Source organism: Coloeus monedula (genome assembly GCF_965178545.1).
Source record: "Coloeus monedula genome assembly, chromosome: 16".
Taxonomy (NCBI): domain Eukaryota; kingdom Metazoa; phylum Chordata; class Aves; order Passeriformes; family Corvidae; genus Coloeus; species Coloeus monedula.
Genome location: NC_138796.1, coordinates 16,230,015 through 16,253,207, shown reverse-complemented (window position 1 = coordinate 16,253,207; position 23,193 = coordinate 16,230,015). Strand labels below are relative to the sequence as shown.

General features: G+C 57.7%; 1 protein-coding gene across 1 annotated transcript; it reads right to left on the bottom strand.

Moving 5' to 3' along the window:
* Positions 1 to 99: 99 nt before the first annotated feature.
* Positions 100 to 22,715, bottom strand: NTN3 (netrin 3; the record flags this gene model as incomplete). Its single annotated transcript, XM_082292482.1, has 6 exons — positions 100 to 428; positions 689 to 763; positions 7,534 to 7,587; positions 8,509 to 8,658; positions 15,221 to 15,409; positions 21,749 to 22,715. The coding sequence occupies 6 exons, from the start codon at positions 22,713 to 22,715 to the stop codon at positions 100 to 102; spliced, it is 1,764 nt and encodes a 587-aa protein (XP_082148608.1).
* Between the last annotated feature and the right edge of the window lie 478 nt (positions 22,716 to 23,193).

Here is a 23,193-nt window from a genome sequence, read left to right as displayed (position 1 = left end):
CCGTTCACACTATATATATGTACAGAGTCTGTGGGCGCAGTCTGGCAGCGCCCAGCTGGGCTGGGGCTGGGCATGGGGGGCACGGTGGCTGCAAACCCCTCAGGGCTTCACACACTTGCCCTTCTTCTCCCGCCGCTGCAGTTTCCGAAGGCGGCGTGTCCAGGCATCCCGCCACTGGATGACCAGGCTGTTCTTGTCAGCCATCAGTCCAGGCCGGTCAGTGGAGTTTTCGCTGATCCCCATGACCAAGTACTTCTTGCTGATCTGGATCTTGGGGCACTTGCAGGACAGGTCTTTCAGGTGGATCCACAAAAAGTTGTCACCGCGCTTGACTCGCTCGTCACGGCACTTGTAGACAGAGAGGATGTTGATGGTGAACTTGGCCCAGTTGGCCACCGTCTCCATTTCTAGGATGTTCACCTGGACCACTGAGGGAAAAAAGGGGGAGGCATAGTGATGGGGATGCTTTGCCTTGCTCCCCAAAGGAAGGCTGGTGACAGGACCTGCCCTTCCCCAGCAGCCCTACCTGCTTCATCCATTGCAGCTTTGGGAGGGCTGATCTGGGGACCCCCCTCCATACGGAGTGTTCCCCACCCTCTGGATGCCTTCATCCGGCTCACCCACAGCCAGCCTTCACCTGCCTCTGGGACAAAGCCCAGGGTGGCCCAGGGAGGTTGGAGGTCCTTACCATAGTCCTTCTTGCAGTACTTCTTCATGTTAATCTTGTAGTTGCCCTTGGCTGGTTTGCAGTAGGAGTCACAGTCTGCGGCAGAAGAACAGTGGGTTGAGCACTGAGGGGCTTGAGGCACGTGGGGACTCATCCCACCCCAGGGGAAGAGGGAGTGGGGTGGAGGGGACAGCAGCAAGACCCAGCCTGGCAGAAGGTGGTGGGTACTTGACTCCTCCTGAGCCAGGGCCTGGGCCCTGCTGGGGATGGGGGTCTGTTGAGTCCAGCTGCTCCCCTGGCACCTCACAGGGGCTAGGGGCTCAAAGACCAGCATGAAAGCCCGATACCACATCAGCTGAGAAGAGGAACCAAGTGGCCTTGGGTACCCTGAGCAGACTCTGTCACTTGTCCTGTGGGATAAGTCAGCACGGGGCTGGTGGAGGAAGCCTGGGGACTCCTGCCAGACACAGAAAGGGAAGGATGGGAGGAATGCAGCTGAGGTGACAGTGGCCTCCATGGAGGGCCAGCAGGGGCCATGGCTAAGGAGAGTCAATAGATCAGCTGGGTGATGTGGGAAAAGAGGATTTGTCAGCAATCCCACAATCAGCCCCACAGGGGGCAGATCCAAAGGCAGGTCTGACACCAGACCAAGGGGGTCGTGATCCTCAGAGCGATTCAGCTCTCAGGGGCCAGAGTGGTGGGAAGCACACTCAGGGGCAGCCCCTCCAGGGACCTGTGCCTCGTAGGCTCCCATGAGTGGGGAAGGGGACTCAGGCTGTGGGAAGGAGGCAGGTGACGGAAGTGGCTCTGTTCCACCATGCCACTCCTGCTGCCCAGGCATCCCCTGCTCAGGCTGCTCCAGAGGTGTTGGGGAGGCCACCAGGCTGTCCTCCACTATCCTGCTGTCCCCCAAGGCTCCTGTCCTCCTTGAAGTTTTTTTCTGTGCATTTCTAAAGCCCCCAGATTTGCATCTCAAGCAGAGGGAGGGCAGGGAATGCCTCTTTCCTTCTCCCCAAAGCCTTTGATCCCAACAATTGCCCGAAGCAGCCCTGTTCTCCTTCTTTCTTTCCCCTGCCATCTTTCTTTGAACATCTCAATTTGTCTCTTTCCAAGTGGCATGTTTTTTCTGAGCCCATCTTTCTTCTTTTCTCTGCCTTTCGCAGGTTCTCCCTCTGGCTTGGCCCCGCATCCCAGGACAGAGCCAGCAGCCTCTAAAGTTGTCTTTGTTTGCGGGTTGCCACAGTGATCACTGGGGATGGAGGCGAAGCTCTGGGGGAAGACTGGGAATAACAGAACCCTGTGCCAAGGGGAGGAGGAGAAATGAAGAAAGAAAGAAGCCCAGGAGCACAAACTCACCCTGGGCTCTGCTGTTCTCCTCTCTGCCCGGCTCCTTTTTATCTGGGACTTCATGCCACCTGTTCCAAATTTGTCAGTGACAGAAGCAGTGCAGCGCGAAGCTAATTCGTGGCAGAGGGGGGTGAGCTCTGATTTGCAGTTCAGCCCCCACCATGCTGCCACACTGCCCCTCTGCCTGGGCTGGCAGAGCTGCCTTGGCCCTGCTGCCTCCCCTGAGACAGTGGTGGTGGCTACACAGGGGGCTCAGGGCCTCTCCGTATGGGGGTGGCTGCTGAGTGTGCTGGAGTGTTTGGTGGTGGCACTGAAGGTGCCCCCACCCACTGCATCCCCGGGCTGTGCTACAGCCTCAGCCTGGCTCCTGCTGCATCCCTGGGCTGTGGATCCCACTCTATCCTCTGGGATACACTACAGCCCCATCCCAGACCCCCCTGCATCCCCCGAGACCAGCCACAAGCCCATCCCAACACACCGCTCTGTCCTTTCCTGCTCCGTGAAAGGGACTCTACAGACAGCCTCCCACCTTATTTTGGGGAGTGCCCATCAGCACAGGAGACCTTTTCCTCCCCAGGCAAAGGGGCGCAGAAACCATCCTGCCACAGGCCCACCCATGGACACTGGGTACCGTGGGGGAGGAGGGTGGCATGGCTTGGGTGTTCGGCTGGAGAGTGGCCGGGCAGGGTGATGGGTGGTGGAGTGAGGGGTTGTGGGGTGATGGAGTGATGGAGTGTGGGGTGATGTGTGGTGGGAGCAGGCTGTGGGGCAGCCTCAGCCAACCTGCCACCCCCTTCCCTCAGCAATGGGGATGAAAGAAAAACAGGAGGAAATGCAGTAACTGCCCTGGGCTCCTGCTCATGATTAACAACAAAACAATGTGATTCAAAGGAGCCAGAAAATGGTGTTGGGAATCAACAATTTAGGATTAGTCTGGGGATTTTTTTAACCACAGCTTTGTGCTGAGGAACATTCCTCAAATGTAAAATCAATTCCTGCTCCAGTTATCTAAGAAACTTGGGAAGGAAAAAAAAGTCCAGATAACTGGAAGGGTTTCCTTTCCTTGGCCCTGAGCACATGGCCTCCATCACTGGGTGTGGAGCAGACATGGGTGCTGTGGCTGGAAAGTGGCCAGGTATGTCAGGGCAGATGGATCCTCCCTGCACCTCCCCAGACTGCCTCTCTCTGGGCATCCTGTCCTGTTCCTGCAGGGTTTTGCCATAGCAGGGCTCTGCTCGGGGTCTCAGCCCCCCAGTCCTGATCACAGCACAGCTACGGACCGTGGCTCCATCCTCCCGAGCATGCTGGGATGCTGTGTGCCTGATGGGGGCTCTTCCCACAGACAGGGCCCAGAGAGCCCACGGCATGACACATTCCACGGTGGGGAGAAGATCCACCTGCAGCTGCCCTTGTGCTGTGTCCCTGCAGCTGGACGGGGCAGCCAAGCCCCACAGAAGGGCTGGGGGTCAGCAGAGACCTGACACAGCCCATGGCCTGAAAGTGCACCCACAAACCCTGAAATGCTGCTGCACCCCTGGGATATGCTACAGCCCCATCCCTGACACTGACACTTGTCTGGGACAAGCTACAGAGCAATCTCTGAGACTGAGACATCACTGGGATGTGCTACAGCCCCATCCCTGACACTGCTGCATCCCCGGGGTTCACTACAGCCCCGTCCCAGGCACAAATACATCCCTGGGATACGCTACAGCCCCAGCTCTAACAGTGCTGCATCCCTGGGAGATGCTACAGGGACAGAGTGGGAGGAGGAGCTGATAACCAGAGCCACCGGCCTCGTGCGGGCATTCCCCATCCCTGCGGGCACGGCGTGCCTGAGAGGTGGCAGGTTTGCACATCTGGTTTACTTCTCCTCTCCTTGAAAAGAAATGAATATTTTGTTTTAAGAGAGATGTAACTTAATTAGGTGCTATGGCTGCAAATCTTTTACTGCTTACTTTGGATTCCTTTAAAGCCCTGTTTTGCACTCCACGAGTTTTGTTAATTCTGCTAATGGGGAACGTGGATTTTATTTTTTTCCACTAAGTGGAAAATATTTTAAGATAATAGTAATAAAAATTATGAGAAGTGGGCCCAAGACATTTCATCACCAAGCTAGTCAGTTGCTCAGGCACAGACATCAAAGCTGGACCTCAAAGGCTTTGGAAGATTGGAAAGGCAGGAGAAAGCTGGGAAAAGTGATGCAGAAGATGGCAATGACAGTGAAAAGCCTGGAAACACCCAGGGACTGAACTCCTGCATGGAGGAGGATGGGGAGAGGGTGGGAAGCCCAGCACCTGAGCATGGCAGCCCTGAACAATGTCCCCCTGTTCCTGCAGCCAGCACCTGCTGCCAGAGGCAGGGTGGGAGGTGGGGAAATGGGGAGAGAAGGGGCTTGGAGGCTGCCAGAGGTGCTGAGGGCCCCTTGGGGACTGCCCTGCTCAGGGGCAGCTGGGGGCTCTGGGGCAGAGGGATGTAAGCAGAGGGGCATCAGGGAGCAGGCAGGGAGCGGGAAGGAAGGATCAGTGTAGGCAGCCCTGCGTGCAGCACGAGCAGAGCAGGTGCAGGGCACCGTGGCAGTGCCAGCCAGGGCAGCATCACCCCCCACCTCTGATCCCCCCAGCCAAGGGAGCAGCAGGACCCCCACCGGGTCCCCTGATCCTGCAGTGGCACAGACTCCGGGCAGAGGCAGCTACTTTGCCTTAAAGATATTTGAGCTAGAAGCCAGAAATCTTAAGCCAACAAACCCACAGATAAACTGCAGGCAGTTTGAGGCAGACCCACTCCACTAAAACAGAGCAAACAACCCAGGTCTCCGCCAGTGCTGTTTATTTTTGTGCAGCTGAACAGCTCAGACATCACTGTGAGACTGTTCCTATTTATAAAGCACAGGAGGGGAGTCACCTTGATTAACTCCACTCCACGCGGCGCTCTCTGTTGGCAATAAAACTGGCCAAATCCCCCATTTTTTTCCTTTTCCCAAAGCCTGATGTTCCAGCTCCCTCCTCACAGCTGGCAGGGCAGGCAGGGCAGGCAGGAGCAGAGGTGGTGGTGGTGTGCCCTGTCCCACGCAGCCCCCCAGCAGCGGTGCCATCACTTCAGCTCAGCACCTTCCCACCCTGAGTTTCATCTTGCCCCCTCTGCCACAGTGAGGAGGGAAACCTCTGCCAGACCCAGGCAGGGCTGCTCCTCACTGTCCTGAAAACACCTCCTGTTTTCCAGGGCCTCTGTGGGGCAGGGCTGTGAGGGCTCAGCAGTGCCCATAGGTGCTGGCTGGGGTGCTGGGCAGAGCTCCCAGGCTCTGCACTACTCCGTGGGGTCCACGTGTGCTAAGCCAGCACTGCTCTGCAAGGAGCTGCTGGTTCCTCCTGTGCATCTTCCCTCTCCACCCCCCTCCACACACTTTACTCCTGCCAGAGGAACACAGAATCGTTAAGGTTGGAAAAGGCCTCCGAGATCATCAAGTCCAACCTTGAACCAAATACCACGGTGCTCACTAAACCACATTGCAAAGAGCCACATCTACTCGCTTTTTGAGCACTTTCAGGGATGGTGACTTCACCACTGCCCTGGGCAGCCTGGTTCACTGCCTGACAACCCTTTCAGGGAAGAAATTTTTTCCTGATGTCCAGCCTGAACCTCCCCTGGCACATCTTGAGGCCATTTCCTCTTGTTCCATGCCTTGTTCCCTGGGAGCAGAACCCGACCCCCCCAGCTGCCCCCTCCTGTCAGGGAGTTGTAGAGAGAGAAGAGGTCCCCCCTGAGCCTCCTTTTCTCCAACCTGAGCCCCCCCAGCTCCTTCAGCTTCTCATCAGAATTGTGCTCCAGACCCTTCCCCAGCTCCTTTCCCTTCTCTAGACATGCTCCAGCCCCTCAGCATCTGCCTCATTGTGAGGGGCCAAAGATTCCATCCCTTCAACACACCTTGTCCCTGGCCCTCCCCTGCAGCCACTGAGCTCATGCACGAGGCTGCAGCGGCCGTGCTGGAAGGTGCTCCCAGAAGGCTGGAGAGCACATCCCAGGCACACACTAGCCTGGGAAAAGGCTGTTGGCATTTTCCACTGCCAAGCCAAGGTGGCCACAGTAAGGGGAGCTGGGGAGATGGAGACAAGCAGAGCACTGGCTCTATAAGAAGCGTGTAGGCTTCCTTGGGGAAGCTGCTCATTAAATATGGGAGTGGGGAGCCGGAGGTGGCCCTGCTGTGTTCACAGGAGCATGTGCCATGGGATGGAGTGGAGGATTGCTTGGGATGTCTATTCCACCACAGTGAAATGCAGAGGAAGACCAGGGTCTTGGGGACAGCAGGAAGAGGGGTGGCCCAAGGCAGGAAGGGGCTGCTTCTTTCCTGGCTTCTCCCCCTTCACCTGGCTTGGAATCCCTACAGACGGATAAACCTGGGATGGTGGGAACAGCCACACTGCAGTGCTGCGGGGACTGTGGAAGGAAGAGGAGGGGAGGGAGGAAAGCCCTGCTACAGCCCTCTTTACCCTGCACGGGAGGGCTGAGCATGGTGGCACTGGATCCAGGGGCTGGCACAGCACTGCTTGGTACTGCTGGGATGTGCCATGACACGGTGGGAGCTCACGGCACGTGGGTGGGACCTTGGTCCCTGGCCAGGCTGGAAGAAGGACCCGAATCCATCAGTGCAGGAAGCATCCATGCACCCACCCAGCAGTGCCCAGCCCCAGCCAAGCCTCTGCAGGAGCACAAGCGAACCTCAGCTTGTACTGAGATGCCAACCTTCCCACTCCAGTCTGGGGAACCAGGGCAGCTCTTGAGGAGCTCTGAGGACCATGGCAGCAATGCCTCCCTTGCCTGTGCAAGGCCTGCAGTCTGTCAATGGAGCTGTCACCTCTCACCAGGTGACCACAGCAGTGACACTGGTCCTTCCGTGGTCCAATCACCCAAGATCCCAACACCCTGCACAGCCAGGACAAGCAGCTCATACCCAGACCCTTCCCTCCTGCAGGCCTGGATGAGCACCATGTCACCCATGTCCCAAGGGAGACCTGGCAGCCTGTGCCCCAGCACAGGGGCCCTGGAGCCTGCCTGAGAGCTGCCAGACCCCCACTGCCCCAGCACCTCCCAGAGAGCTGTGGCCTTGCAGAGGCAAAGGACACTGAGGAGAAACCTCTTGCACTGGCGCTGATAAAAGGAGGTTGAGCAAAGCCGGCTCCCAAGCACCCACTGGTGCCATATGCCACAACCCCGCCATAACCTGCCAAGGGATGGCGAGGCCCCAGTGGGCTGCATCCCTGCACTCCTCCTTGGAGGGCATGGAGAAAGCCTTTCCCAAAAACGTCCATCAATCTTAGTCAGTTCCTTTCCAGAAATACACAGGATTTTAAACCTCAGACACACCTTTCACCAAATTTTTTCACCATTAATTTTTTGCCAAATGGTTTGGTAGAGCTCAGCCCTCCCCTGTGCTGTAGCAGGGAGAGGGGAGGTGGGATCAGCCCCCAGGTCTCTGGGCAGGGCTGGGGCCACGGACTCAGGCAGGGACGTGGAGCACTTACCCGCGGGTGCCTCTGTGCTGGTGACCAGGGAGGTGGGGTTGATGGCAGGAATCTCTGGAAAAGAAAGGGAGAGGTATCTTAAGGATGAGACCCCCAGCTCTGGGGGTGACAGCTGGGCAAGAGCCCGCTGCAAATGGGCCAAAGGGGATTTTGTTGGTCACAAATGAAAGATGATGGGATGAATCTGATGTGACCATTGCAGACCATTGAATAGACATGGAGATGCACAAAGTGAGTTCAGTGAATTGGGCCAGGCTGCAATTCTGCAACCCCTGAGAGCCCTGAGGATGTGTGCTCCAGGGGTGGAGGCTCAGCTCATCTGAACTCAGTTTGGACATCAGATGGGAGCTTGGCTGATCTCAGCATGCTTCAGGCTGCCCAGCACAGGGATAAATGTGGGAAAAGATAACACTTTCTCAGGACTCTTGGCAGCAAAATCTGGGGGAATTTCTTTCCTAAACCAAAATTTGGGGAAGAACAGAGAGAGAGGAGCCAGCTCCACCAGTCACCCGCACTGCCACTGCTCCAGCAGCCCAGCAAATGCTGCAGGGTGGGAAGTTGTTCCTCTGCCACTTGGGTCAAATTCAAACCCACTGTGACAATAAACAGAGTTTTGTGCCGACCACAGCCTCTGGCCTTGCCCCAGAAGTGTCTGTGCTCGGGCCTCAGCTGTTTGAGGAGGGCATATGCTGTACCAAGGATGGGAGCCAGCAGAGCTGTTTCAGCCAGCCAGAAGCACTGACCCAAGGGGGCATCCAGAGCCCCCTGCGCTGGGGCAGGTGAAGCCCAGGTCAGCCCAGGAAGTGATGAGAGAGCCCTGCTTGGCCACTTCCTGGAGAACATCCATAAGGACAGGCACTGTCTTCTCTGAGCCTCCCACCCGCCACAAACCATCCAAGGTGAGTGGGGGACCATGGGGCACCCCCCAATGCCCGTGGGGGTTCCTGAGTGCAGGGTGAGGTGTGGGGCACTCACTGATGCAGGGGGCCACTGGCGAGCGGCTCTGCTGGTAGCCCTTGGCACAGCGGTTGCAGGTGAGGCCGGTCACGCCGTCCTTGCACGGGCACTGCCCCGTGGTCTGGTTGCAGGTCTTGCCGGCCGCGCCAACTGGGTGGCAGTCACAAGCTGGGTGGGAGAGAGAGGAATGGTTATGGGAGAGGGGAGGCACAATGCAAACCCCAGACTGGGCCCAAGGTGCAGTCCCAGAGAGGTGAAGAGGAGGGGGCCCTTCCAGAGCACCACTGGAAAGCAGCTGCTGGGGCTGGCACAGCACAGACCCAGCTGGACCCACCGGTCTGGACCAACCATGGCCTCACATGAGCTGTGAGCAGCACAGGCAGGAGGGCAAGTGGACAAAGGGGTTGGCCAAGGTATGGCCTTGCTGGCAGGGATGTTCAGGATGAGCACATGGAGCCTCTGCAATTCCCACAGGTGCCTGCAGCCACCAGCTCTCAGTTAAGACCTTCCCCCACCTCAACTCCAGGGAGATGTTCCTGTCACAGCAGTAAAAACCATCTTCTCCAGCTGCTCCCCTGCCTCCAAGCTTTTCAGCCCATGGAGCTGAACCAACACGGGGTTTTGACACAACATTTACCTTGTCTCAGTTTTAGAATGAAGTAGGTTTTCTCAATGTTTCCCAGGCTCATGAGTCTTGATGCCCATCCTGACTCCTGGAGACCGTGGGCAAAGGATGACCCCACAGCTTTCTACCACAGTCTCTCTAAGGACAAGCCACACCTGAGGTGGGTGAAAGTTCTCTTTGCTCTGAGCAGAAAGCTCCACCACGTCACACTGGGTGATGGACCCGCTGAGGGTTATCTACATGGAGGGATGCGGGAAGGAGATGCTTGTTCAGGAGAGGACCTTCCCATCTGCTTGCCTGGAGCTGGGCTGGCTATGAGCTGGAGGAGGTTATCTTGGCCTCCATCAGTGTAGGAGTTGAACGTGATTTCAAAGCAAAACAAAAACATCTCCCCCACCCGCCCCCGCAGCCCCCTGATGTTACTGTTTCCCTAATTTTCACCAGATGGGACTGGTGGGAGCACCATGGCACTCGAGCCCCCTCCTGCACAGCCAGAAACCAGAGCGAGCAGCCTCTAATGGGGACCAGATGCTCCATCCTTATCAGATCTTGGCTAGGACTGGAAGCGGACGTCTTTCTGACAGGGATATTTCGGGGGCTCAGCTGTGATAACAAATGGCAGCGAGCAAGGGAGGCTTAGCATGACGCAGGGCTGTTGGAAACGTGGGGGCTTTCTTGGGCCCCAGCGGTCTGTTCCTGGTGTAAAGTTTATGGACGGACATAAATCTGAGCCCAGTCAGGACCCAGTTCATCTAAGCTGATCTCTCTCCATGTGGTGGAAGGCAGATTTCGGTGACTCTGTATGTTTCACCCAGATCAGTAATTAAAGCAGCTTTTCTCATCACCGATCAGTGTCATTGGGGTATGAGCTTGGTCTCTGCCAGACCAATCTCTGCCCACTTGCCCTGCTCCAGTGGGATTTCCCACAGTCCCACAAAAATGCACTGTTCCCATGGGAAGAGCATGCCAGGCAAGAGTGCTTACCCTGCTGGCTCCCCATGGCCCATCCCGCTGCTGTGGCATCTCTGTCCTTCCTCACCCTGACACAGCCTGTCCTATGGAGGGGGCTGCCCCAGGGAGCCCATCCCAGTCCAGGGCAGGCAGGGCCGGGGCACGGTGGGCTCTGCACCGCTGCCCACACACCGAGCCCTGCTGCTCCCAGCCTCCGGCCACCAGGATCTGGCCCATGGAGCTTGAATGGTGGATTAAGTCACTAGCTTGGAGCTTAACTCATCAAGCCGTGCTTGCCAGAAAGCATGTCTTGCACCTCATATTGAGGGTATTTTTGCATCCTGAGGCTTAGCTGCTACTGCTTCACCAGTTTTCATTGGAGAAAGCTCACGGTTTACAGCTTTGTTTAAATTACCGGGATTAATGCACAGCCATCCTTTATTTGACTTTTCAATTACCACCATTGAATTAATCCTGGAGGTTGCTCTGCCTTTTCCATCCCTCCAGCTTTTCCGTCTGGCAGGGCCCAGCAGTGATGCCGGCAGCGGGAGGGAAGCACTCCCTGCTTGCTGGCCAAGGGCTCTGCTCTGGTAGACACAGGCCTGGGCAATCTGCAGCCGGAATTTTTGTGCCTTTTTCAAAGATGCTGCATCCCAGCAGAGGCAAACCATGGTTTAAGGGTTATTTAGTAACATGCTGGGGTTTGTTTAAATAAGATGCAGTGGTTCCTGGCCTCTGGGTTAGTGATTTGCCTCCTGAATAGGAACTAAGCATCTGCAGCCTGGGCTAGTGGAAGGTGTCCCTGCGCATGGCAGAGGACTGGAACCAGATGATCCTCAAGGTCCCTTCCAACCCAAACCAATCTGTGATTCTATGAGCATCTGCCTTCATTGCAATGCTCAGCCTCTGCCCTGGGCCAGCACTGTGGTAGGTGCAAAAGCCTTTGTTCAAAGCCTCAGCACACTGTTCCCATGGTCTGCTCCATGCCTGCTTTAAACATCCACTGTCAGCATCCCTTCCCTTCCCTTCCCTTCCCTTCCCTTCCCTTCCCTTCCCTTCCCTTCCCTTCCCTTCCCTTCCCTTCCCTTCCCTTCCCTTCCCTTCCCTTCCCTTCCCTTCCCTTCCCTTCCCTTCCCTTCCCTTCCCTTCCCTTCCCTTCCCTTCCCTTCCCTTCCCTTCCCTTCCCTTCCCTTCCCTTCCCTTCCCTTCCCTTCCCTTCCCTTCCCTTCCCTTCGCATCCCTTCCCTTCCCTTCCCTTCCCTTCCCTTCCCTTCCCTTCCCTTCCCTTCCCTTCCCTTCCCTTCCCTTCCCTTCCCTTCCCTTCCCTTCCCTTCCCTTCCCTTCCCTTCCCGAGCTGCAGGTATGGGGCCCATCTTTGGAAAAAGCAAGTCCAAACTCTCTTGTCACATCTCTGTGTATTTATATGCCTCTCTGGCAGCACCAGCTCTCCGTTGCCAGCACCTGGGACCTTGCTCCTCCTCTAAGGAGCTCCCAATCCCTACAGATCCACCCCTAGATAAGGGAGGGGTGGAAATGCTTTCTGCTTTACTGAAGGAGGGGCAGCCAAAGAAGCAGAAGCATCAGGGATTTTATCATAAACTCTGTTCCCTGAGGGAGAGACAGGAACTGGCTCCCCAGACCCATGGTACCACTTTCACTGCCAGATCCTCCTCAGCATATGCACCGTGGCAGGGGTCGGCCCTGTGCACATGTTCATCTGGCTCGGCTGAGCTTTGCAGCACTTCCAAACCATGGGCAGACCCTGCCAGCCCTCCGGAAGCAGCAGCCCCCGCCCGGGCTGGCAGAGCCCTGCCCGTGGTTGGCACAGGGACAGAGGTTTGTCTGCGAGGGGGGACCTGTCCTGCTCCTCTGCAGCCCAGGCATCGCTGGCTGCCCTTTCTCCTGTGCTGCAGCAGCTGCGCTCACCCCATCCCATCAACTCCTGGGCATCCAGGGATGCTCTGCCCGCCCTGTCCCCTCCAGAGGAGCCACCTTGGATCAGAGATACTTTCCATCACCGTAATGCTTCACAATTACTGCCCTGTGAGGGTGGTGGAGCAAGGCTCGCACTGACAAATGGCAGGCACAGGCAGATGGGAGCAGCCAGGGTCCCTCTGCTTCCTCCATCCCCAGCCCTGCAAGCAGAGGGATTTGAGCCACAGCCAGGTACGAAACACTGCACCTGCAGCATCCCTGCTCCCACAAACCCGTGCTATATTCAGTAATCCTCCCTGGTCCCAGCCAAATCTAGCTTGCTTTATTAGGTTTTGGCATTTTTTCTGTTATTGCTCTTTGGTAAGCTCTCTCTTTCCCATCTGGAGCAGAAACTGAGCCCCTCAATGCCCAGGGAAGTGGTGCTGGGGGCCCTGGGGAGGTGAATGCCTGCAGGGGCATCTGCTTTGCTTGGGATTGTATCAGTTTTGGAGCAGAAGTAGAAGGAGCTGGTGATAGAATTACAGAATATCCCAAGCTGGAAGGGACCCAATATGATCACTGAATCCAGCCTCTGGCCCTGCACAGACACCCCAACAACCCCACCCTGGGCATCCCTGGCAGCGCTGTCCAAACGCTCCTGGAGCTCTGGCAGCCTCGGGGCCGTGCCCATTCCCTGGGGAGCCTGGGCAGTGCCCAGCACCCTCTGGGGAAAGAACCTTCTCCTGATCCAGCCTAAATCTCCCTAATCCAAAGAAATGCAGAAACCATTGCTTGGGGAGTGCTGGGAGGTGAGGTGCTGCCTGCAGGAGATGAAGGGTGAGGTGGAGGCAGCACAGCCACCCCGCTGTCTCTTGAGTCTTGGGGGAGAGCCTGCAAACCCTCAGCACCTGACAGAATTCTCATGGAAAAGGGAATTTTGCTGCAGCTGCCCCAGTCTGGTGGTGCTGCAGCAGGAGCTGGGGGCTGCTGCCATCCTTCTCTGGCCTCAGTCAGAGCCAGGACCCCTCCTGCGAATGGGAAACAATCTAGGATGCTGTGCCAGACATCATCAGGGTGCATGCCTTGTCCTGCCTCCTCCTCTTCCTCTCTCCCAGGGTCTCCCTGTGTCACCCCGAGGATGCTGGCACCTGGCACAGCTTGGGACCTGGCTGCCACCTGACACAATCTTCATCAAAGGGAAAACCTGGCTGCTGCCAGGGGCTGTGGCATGGCTTGGCTAAGGCCGTGGGGTGGAAACAGCTGGGAACGCGGGCTGTGAGGGGGACGAGTCAAGTCAGCTGCTTGGGTTGTTGAAAATGATTAGCTTGGTTTGCCAACGAGCTGGCTGCAGGTAGGGCTCCTCCTGCCAGTGCCCGCTCAGTCCCGCTCCCGCTGTGACACTGTGCAAACGTGGCAAGTTTCTCCCTGCACCCCATCCCCTCAAACATTCCAGGGGGGACAGGGATGAGGAGAGGCCACTGGCACTGCACAGGCAATTTATTATATTATTTATTATATCCCAACATGAATGAGCCAGGCCTCCAACCGCACTAATGCACCTGACAGGGGAAACCCACAAGTCAAATCCTTCAATTCAGGTCCATGGCCACAACTTTAATGGTCCCAAAGCAGCTCCAGCAGTTGCTGTAGGCCCTACATAAATGCACGAGCATCATGTTCTTGCAGCAGTGAAGGTGCCCAGTGCCCACACAGCTGCAAAATGCATTGGAGAGAGATCTGAGAGGGACACTGTGCTCCCTTCCAGCAGGGACTCACAATCAAAGACAGAAAAACAGGGATCAGGGATGAGTTCTCAGCCTCTAAACAGCCATGGCTGACTTCCTGCCCATTTGATGTTCCAGTCTGGACTTGACCAGACCGTGGGGACAGGCAAGATGCTTTTTTATCTCAAATTCTTCGGTGAAAACATTGTTTTGAAAAGGCTCCACAGACAGGCTGATCAGGGAGAGGGAAGAGGAACCAGACAGGCTTGGCCAGGAGTTAGAGGAGGGAGAGGAGAGGTAGAGGTCCCATGATGTTTGGCACAGGCTAGGGACCTTGAGAGGTCAAGTTGCAGTTTGATGGCTTGGAGCCAGCGTGGCTCCTGGCCAGCTCAAGGCTAGTTACCAGGAGCCACAGTGTTCAGCATCTCCCCAAAAACAGGTCCCAAGAGCCACCCCATAGCTGAAAACCACAATGTGGGGTCCTGGCCCAGAGCCCACCTGGGATATGTGACTTCCACCAGCATCCCCAGCCCTCCAGAGCAGGGAACCCATGCTCCAAGCATGTCTATATCCCAGACATCACCCACATCAGAGACAGATTTCCAGCACATCTAGTCACGTCTGCTTCAGCACCTCCCCAGCATCTCTCCAAACACTGACCATTGGAGGTGGTAACTGCAACACACCAGAACCCTCCCAGGCTCCTGGCAATCTGCTCTCTCCCTTCCTGTCATCCTGCTCCACCTTGAGTTGATGCTGGGCTCAAAGCGCTATCCCTCCCTGGTGCCCTTGGGGTCGTAGAGGTGGGGTATGCCCAGCCCCTGCCCTGGAGGGATCTCTGCTGAGATAAGAGATTTTGCAATCGCCCAGCAGGACTCCCTGGAAAGGCAACCACTTCTTTGGTCATGGTGAGAAAAGACAGACCCACAATCCTTTAGGAGACCCTATGCAGATCCTTTGTAACCCATTGGTCCTCACCCATCCCAGATCCCCTGTAACCCATTGGCCTTCACCCATCCCCTGTATCCCTATAAAAGCAAGCCCTCTGCTCCAGTGTGGGAGAGTTCTCGTCCCTGGCTCTCCCCTTCGCTGGAGGGAACCCACAATAAAGCTGCCTCGTGTGGAACCAGCCACACGAGCCTCTCGTCTCTCTCTCTGGTCTGGCTTGGCCTGGAGGCTGCCCTGCAGAGCTGAGCTGGAATCATGAGCTGATAATCACTAAAGAGCTGGCAGCCTCTGCAAGGGCCCCTCTGCCAGCAGCTGAGGGAAGACACCGGGCCTCGGGAAGGCGATTCCTTTCGGGACCATCTCCCCGGACCGGTCACCTCTTCCTGGGTCAGAGCCACTGACCCCATCCCCAGCTGTAATAGGTAGAGGTGCTCAGGGTGGTGGAGGCTGGAGCTGACCTGCAGCTGCCAGAGTGAGCACAAGGACACCCCAAGGATGGGAAGGGACAGCAAGGGGACCGAGAGAGATTCTCTCACCCCTCTGCTCCCACGGAGACCCCGCAGCTTACCTTTGCAGGCCTTGCGGTCAGTGATGGCCTTGCTGAGGTCGCGGTAGAAGCCCTCCTTGCAGTAGTGGCAGTGCCTGCCCGCCGTGTTGTGCCGGCAGTTGAGGCAGACGCCGCCGCTCTTGCGCCCCGACAGCTTGTACAGCTCCATGTTGAAGCGGCAGCGCCGCGCGTGCAGGTTGCAGTTGCAGGCTGCGAGGGAAGGGGAGAGGATGAGGGCTGAAGGTGAAACCCAGGACCCTCTGCGTGGGCTGGAGCTGCCCTGGTGTCCCCCACTGCGGTGGGGGGCTGTGCTGGGATTGGGATGGACACAGCACAGCACAGCTCGTCCCAACGTGCCATCCAGATGTGCAGCATCCGCCACCCCGTGGGGCTGGTGCCACGATGTCAGGGCAGAGGAGAAGGGGCACATGCAGGAACTGGCACCACTCAGCTGAAGGGAAGCAAGAGTGGGACAGAGGGCTGCAGCTGGGGGGTTGGCAGTGCCAGCTGAGCACTTGCAGCCCCACGGTTCCCCTGACCCTTCCTGGGCAGCTGGCTCTGGTGACAGAGCCCACCCAGCCTTCCAGCAGGACCACCCACCTCATGCCAGGCTGTGTGACAGCCCTCCCTGCAACCGAGCCCCCAGCTCTTTATATTTATGGCTCTATCTTGTGTGCATGAGCCACACACACGGAGAGACCCCCGAGCAGCCCCTGTGTGCTCACACCCTGCGTGTGCCCACACAAGCACACGTGCGCTCTGACACGTGCACGTGTGTGCCCACAGACGTGCACCAAAGCACCCCCAGAGCCGTACGTGTGCCCAGAGGCAGGCACACGCACAGATGTGCACAGAAACATCTGCACACCCTTACATGTGCACGCACAAATTAGCCCCAGGAAGCACAGAGCCCTCCTGGCCGATTCCACGTGTGCGAGATAAAAAGGCAAAGCCCTGCCCATTCCCGCTTAACACACTTGCAAAAAGATAATGGGAACAAGATTTCCTTCGGCAAAACGTGGCGCCCCGTTCCCCCAGCCCCGGCCCCCTCCCCGTGCTGGTAAATTGAGGTTGGGTGAGAGCTTTTCCAGGCGTACTGTGAAATTCATTAACGTGTCAGCCCAGATTTAACTGCCTGGGCCTGGCTTGGCGGCCGTGTGAAGTTGCCTCCCCGCAGCCAGCAGCGCCAGTGGGAGCTTCACCCCGCACAGATCAAACGCTCCCTCGGCTGCCCTGGCGCTCCGGCCACGGACACGCTGTGGGGAGAAAGTCAGAGCAAACCCCAACCGTAAAAAAGAGTTTTTTGGAGGCTTGAGTTGAGCGGGAGGTTAGCGCCAGCACACTCCAACCTCAGCTGCCCCCAGAGCTCCCCCGAGTTATGGGATTAGTGAGAAATCACATGGCAGGCATCAAAATAACACCCGGTGTGGCCGTAGGTACCTTCAGGGGCTGGTGCCTTTTGAGTTATTTACTTTTTCCCTGGTGCCAGTGGAAAATAGGGATTTTTAAGGCAAATTCTGGGTTGCAGTGTGTGGAGGGAATGCAGCAAATACTGCCCAAGGCCCCAGGTAGCACAGGATGCTGCTGGACCGGGGATGCTGACATTCCAACAGGCTTTTCCAGGGCCAGAAGAGACACGGTGAAGTATCCTCGCACCCAGGGTGCTCTTGCACTCTCCAGATAACGGGACAGGGACAAGACAAGGTGGTTTTTGCTACAGAACTGTGGCAAATGAGCAATTTTTGGGAGGAGAGGGGCCTTGTTATCCCCTTGCAGCAGTGAAAGGCAAGTGGGGTCATCCCAAAAGGCAGTTTTGTGTCCCTCTTGGAACACCCCCAGCATCCTCTGGGGAAGGAGGGGGGCTGGCAGCCCAGACGGAAGGTGATGGGCAGTGGAGGAGAACAGCTGGGTAAATGATTCGCTGCCCTCGGCGCGGGTCTCTCTCTGCATCCAGTTTAATTGGTGAGAGAGTAACTGGCGGGGCCTTTTCCGGGCATCATTGACCCTGGCACGTCCTGATCAGCCCCAGGGCCACCTTTCCCTGGGAACACACTGCAGACCCTCTGATCCTCCCAGGAGCTGTGTTTGGGGAAGAAACCTCCCCTGGCAGCCCAGCATGGTCCCCTCTCCTTCAGGCAGTGGTGCTGCCTGCTCTGGGCTGTCTGTCGGGAAACTGCCAAACGCTGTCGGGAAACTGCCAAGCCGGGGTTCTGGAGCCAACAGGGGCACCTGGCCGGGCTTGGCCACGCTGGGTTGGGTGGCTGTCCCTACTCAGGGACAGGGTCACACCAGCACGTCTGACACTCCCCTCACCCCCCGGCGCAGCCATCCAGAGCTAATCGGGGCAGACAGGTCCCCCTCTTACCCAGCTAAATACTCTCACTGTTCCTCAGTACTGAGGCAGTTGTAAGCTCTGTCTGTCTCCTGTTAATCACTAATTAAAGGCTTGAATGTTCCCTGCTGTTTGGGGTATTAATAAGAATTTAATTGCACAGTTTGGGGCTAATTACCTGGTAGCTCGCTTCCGCCCTTGTACAGTATGCCCAATTAAACAATCATATGATCAATTAAACAATCACAAGATCTAATAATTTGCAATAATAGACTAATTAAACGTTGACACCTTGCAATGGAGCAACCTTTTGTCTCCCTTTTGATGGTATTTGAACCCCTTCCCAGGCCCTGGCCACCCCAAGACCTCTCCTCCTCCAGGCTTGCTGCAGACGTAGGAGCCTGGAATGACAGCACGAGGGGCTTTGGGAGAGAGACCCTGGCACGGGACCGGCAGCGCCATGCACCGAGGCACACGTGGGGCAGGCAGGGGAGCCCGCAGGGCAGGAGAGAGGCTCACCGCCCCTACAAGTTCCCTGGGAATAATTAGGGAAGGCAGCCGGATCAGCGAAACCCTAGACCGGCTGCTGCTGCCAATCCGCAGCAGATTTGAGCTACGCCCCTGCTTTGGCTGGAGGAGAGCCCGGCTGGGACACAGGGCACGATGAGGCTGCACCTCTCGGTTCCACGGGAGCCGAGACCAGAACAGCCCCTTCCCACCCATCCACACTGTCCCTCCTTCCTGGGGAAGGCGTTGGGAGAGAAGGACTCGCTCTGCTGCTGCCGAGAAGCAGGAGGAGAAGCAGGACAGAGCCCTCCCCAGGGGGCTGCGAGGGACAAGGCTGAGGCACTCCAGCCCCGTCCCAGGAGGAGCAGGACTCAGGATGGTCAGACAAGTGTAAACCTCCTCTGCCGGGGTGGCTGCCTTCTCCTGCACTCCAGATCCGCTGGGATACTGCCCAGGCGGGGGTGGCAGGGGCACGCAGTCTGCTTGCCCACCTCCCAAAGCCATCGCCCTTCCCCCTGCTCTCCCCAGGGAAGGCCCATGGCTGATGCTGCTGGGAACTCACTGGTTTCCAGCACATCGACTGGGGAGCAGGCGCAGAGAGCCCTGTCAGGGGAACTCCCAAGGGAAGGGGCAAATGTACAGGAAGGGGCACAGGACACAAGGGAATTACATGTGATCTTCCAAATCCCACCACCGCTCCGGGGACTGCTGTTTTCAGGCACCGGCATCCCGGCTGGATCGCCACATCCCCCCCGAGCAGCCTGCGAGGTCTTCCCAGGAGAGCGCCGCCTCTTCCCCGCCGAGGCCCCGGATCAAAGCAAGCCCCAGGCATTATCCCGGTGCTCCGGAGAGTGCTCCTGCCGCGGCGGCCACAAAGGGAACAAGAGCTCCCGCATCACCAGCGAGTGCATCAATTACTTCCAGTGGCTGCCTCGTGCTAATCCGCTTCCCCTCCTTCCCCGGGCCGGGTGTTTGGGGGCCGGGCTGCCCCCAGCAGCTCGTGGGTGCGGGCTGAAACGGGCAGCAGTGATGGGGGGAGGAGGAGGTGTGAGTCTGCAGAGATAAAGATGGGGGGTCCCCAGGATTTTGGCAATCCTGCTCCTGCCGGCCACGCTGCTGGGATCATCCTTCATGCCGCCTGTCCCAGGCTAAAAGCTGGGGGAACACGTGGATGGGGACACGTCCCTCTTCCCTGCCCTGGACACACCAGAGGACACACAGGGCATCCCAATACCGGATGCTGCTTGTGGGACATGCAGCCCCGATGGGGTGTCAGGAGAGCCTCCTGGGCCTGTGGACTGATGGCCTGCAACCACCAGGCGCGGGCCCATGCTCTGTGTGGCACAAAGCTGGCACCGTACCCTCTTGCCAAGCCAGCAGCTTGGCAAATCCACTGTCACTGTCCTGGCTGCGACAGCCCCAAACCTCCCCGCTTGCCAAACTCTCACGGACCCCCTCAGTGCAGCACAGAGAGGCCACAGTCGCCCTATGGCAGCAACGGCGGGGCGGTGCCCTGTGCCAATGCTCAGAGCCCAGGTAGCACTTGGCTGTTTCACCTGTGCATTTCCCAGAGGCAAAAACTCCGGTGAAACAACAAATGTTTGTCCTCACCTCCAGCTGCATGGATGGATGTCCCAGCATCGTGCCATGCTGCAGGACATCAGTTTGTCCCCATGCTGGAGCAGGCAGAAACTCCCGTGCACTGGACTGGGTCAAACCCCCATGCAGAGTGCTGGGGAGCACAGAGCCAAGAGCTGACATATCCCAACACGACCTGAAGCTGTACCAGCCCCACGGATCCGTGCTCACTGCCTTTCAGGGTGCTGCGATCCCCCACCCTGCCCCTGGGCTGTCACTGAGCTGCCAAGCTCCTGCACCCACCCACTCTCCTCCTCTTCCTCCCCACTGCCAGCCACGCCTGCCATCCACCACCACGAGCCAGCATCACCACTGTCTGACCACAGGACAGAGTCCGAAACCCCGCAGCCCCCAGGCTGAGCAAAGGGAACTTCCCGGGCAGCCTCTCCTTTTAATTGGTGCTAATTGCTGCGTCTGTTCGTGCTGGCTGGGGAGATGTCATTGTTGAAAGGCACAGAGGGGAAGGCTCGGGGAGCTAATCCAGCTTTCAGCCGCTAAGCCCTTCGAAGGCGGGTGATGGAGAAGCTCTTTCAGGTCCCTTCAGAGAGGGCACAAAGCCCGAGAGGGGAAAAGGAGAAAGAAGGGGAGCGAATCAACAGGAAAAAACTACTTTCACACGCAGCTCGGGGAAGAGTCTTTGTGTGTGGGGCTGTCGGGGGGGCTTGAAGGGATGGCGCTGCGGCCCCGCCTCCTCTTCCCTCCCTCGTTTATCTTTTCAGCTCCATCTGCCAAAAGGGTGACGCAGCTGGGGGCAGGATGCTCAGAGCAAGGGAGTCTCACCCCGCCCTGGACGAGATGGACAGAAAACCTGCAGATGCGCCTCAAAAATGAGCCTCCTCTGGTTTAACCCCTTTTGTGCCAGCAGAGCCCCCTCCACTGCTGTTGTGCTGCTTTACTGGAGGACGTGGCAGTGAGGCAGGTGCAGAGCGGGGCCACAAGGGGGGCAGCCAGCGGGGTGAGGTCCGCCTTGTGTCCTGGGGGTTTCCATGGGCTCACGCACCTGCTGGAGGCCTCCCCTGCCCGACCTGCAGCAGCCCTGGGAGGGTGCAAAGTGGAGGGTTTTTTCTGAGCTCCAAAACTCATCTTTCTGGAACAAGTGGGAAAACACAAGGGCTGACGCATTCCCACAGGGCACGAGGTGGCTTAAAGCATCAGCTCCAGCACTTGCTTTGAATCCACTGCCTTTTTAGCCATTCTTAGAAGAAATCCGCTGTAACGTGTATATATTGAAGCGGACATCTGGGTTCTCAACAAGACATCGATCACAAATACTAACAAGTCCTTCTGACCTCTGGCACATCCACTGAGCCTTTCAGAGGCTGATTAATGGTACAGCTTTCCCTTGTCTCCATCCTCCTGCCACCCCCTGAGACCCGGGCTCCGGTCCAGGAGAAGGGAAAGGCTGTTCCTCCCTCCCCAGACCTTCACAGGGCTCTGGCATCCCCCAGCCCCATCCCAAACCAGCACAAAAGGCAAAAGTCTCCACCAAAATGCCACAAAGATTCATGAGCAGGACAGCCAAGTAGTAGCAGTTCGATGTTTTGGAAATTTTGGTTTCATTTTGGTGACAACATTTTTAACTTATGGAAACCTTTGCAAGGACAGACAAAACCACCACACAGACTGAACATGCAGGATGAAATGTTGAATTGGGATATTTCTGCAACCTCTGCCAGGTTTTTCTGCCTGCTCCCTGTCCCCAAGCACATCTCCCAGGGGACTGCTGTGATTGCTCCTCTGGCCCCTCCAGCTGGTTTGCTGCCCAAGGGAAACAATCCCAGCTGGGCATCCCACTTTGAGGTTTGCTGACTGGCTGGTAGACACCAGTGCTTTTTGGGAGGGTTTTTGGTGCTTTGGCTCACGGCTGAACCACCGCATCTCTTACAGGACACCTGCAGCAGAGACAGGGTAGATACTTGAGCCTTTTCCAATCCTCCAGCACAGAGGATGCTCCCCAGCTTCTCTGGACAAGCACATCCCACTGCTTTGGCTCAGCACCCATCGCTTCCTACCCTGATGACCCGTTTTAGCATTTCAGCTGCAGAAAACAAAGATGTTTAAAAACGCCTTACCCAGACACTCGTTGGCCTCTCTGGCGCTGGCCCGCTGCCAGGGCCGGTCGTAGTGGAAAGGCTTGCAGCGGTCGCACTCGGGTCCCTCCGTGTTGTGCTTGCAGTCGCACACCAGCTTCTGCTCCTTGTCCTTGACGCAGCGCGCCGCGTGCCCGTTGCACTTGCAGCGCCCGCCGACCTGCAGCTCCCCCACCGCGTAGTAGTAGGGGGTGGAGCCGGTGCCCCCCTCCTCCTCGCCGGCGTCCCGGCTGCCCAGGTCACGGAAGAGATGCGGGCGGCTGAACACCACGCGGATGTCGGTGGCCGTCACCCAGTCCTGGAGCACGGGGCTGCTGTCGAAGTCCTGGGCCGAGGGTCGCCCGTCGAGGGTGCTGAAGGCGATGAGCCCCCCGGTGAGTGGGTAGAGGTCGGTGAGGCCGTCGGTGCACAGGGCCTCCTGCTCGTTCTGCTTGGTGACGGTGGCTTTGCTGGGCTTGCCGTAGATCTTGCGGCACTGGGAGGAGTAGTACTGGTAGGGCACCCAGGTCTTGCCGTAGTCCATGGACTTGAGGATGGCGGTGGACTCGGGCCGGGGCGAGCAGAACTGGAGGCTGACGTAGACCACCTCAAACTTCTTGCCAAGGGAGAGGGTGAGGGTGACGTTCTGGGGTGAGTGGTGGAGGGTTTCCGAGCGCCAGCAGGTCATGTTGGAGGCGGTGTTGAGGTCAGTCAGGTAGGCAGGTGGGTGGGCTCGGCGGGGGTCCGAGGCGTTGCAGTGCCGAGTCGGGGGCTTCCCACACGTGCTGGAGGCTTGAACCTCCTTCCCAAAGGCAGCGTTGACAAATTCAGGGATACAGCGTCGAGGAGCACCACTCTCATCGTAGCAAGGGTCTGGGGGGGTCTGCTGGGCCACGAAGGGGTTCACTGTCTGGGACAGGCCCAGCATGGCAGTGGTGAGGAACAGGCGCAGGAGCTGCAGGACCTCCATCCTTCTGGGGAGAGGGAAGTGGCTCCTCCCTGGAGGAAGAACAACGAGAGTGAGTGGCACCAGCAGTGTCATGGCCACAGCACCACCCATGTTGGGAGGGCTGGGAAGGGATGGGAAACTCCCCCATGTCTGGCCCATCACCTGTACCCATCTTCCTACCCCATATCCACTGATGCAGTGTCCTGGGATCGGGGCAGGGAGGCAATTACTTCGTGTTGCCTCTTCCACACCAATCCCTCACTGCTCATCAGCACCAATCCCTCACTGCTCATCAGCAGGACTGAAATACCACGGAAGTGGGAAAAGGACCTGAGCTCTGGATGGAGGAGGTTGAAATCAGGGTACAGCCCTTCCCTGGCCTCTTACAAACTGTCCTGGGGTGACAGGAATGTTCCTGCCTGCCAGCAGCCCTGGCTGTCACACACAGCTCAGAGGCTCTGTCACTGCATGGCTGACAAGGGCTGGTGGTGGGGAAGAG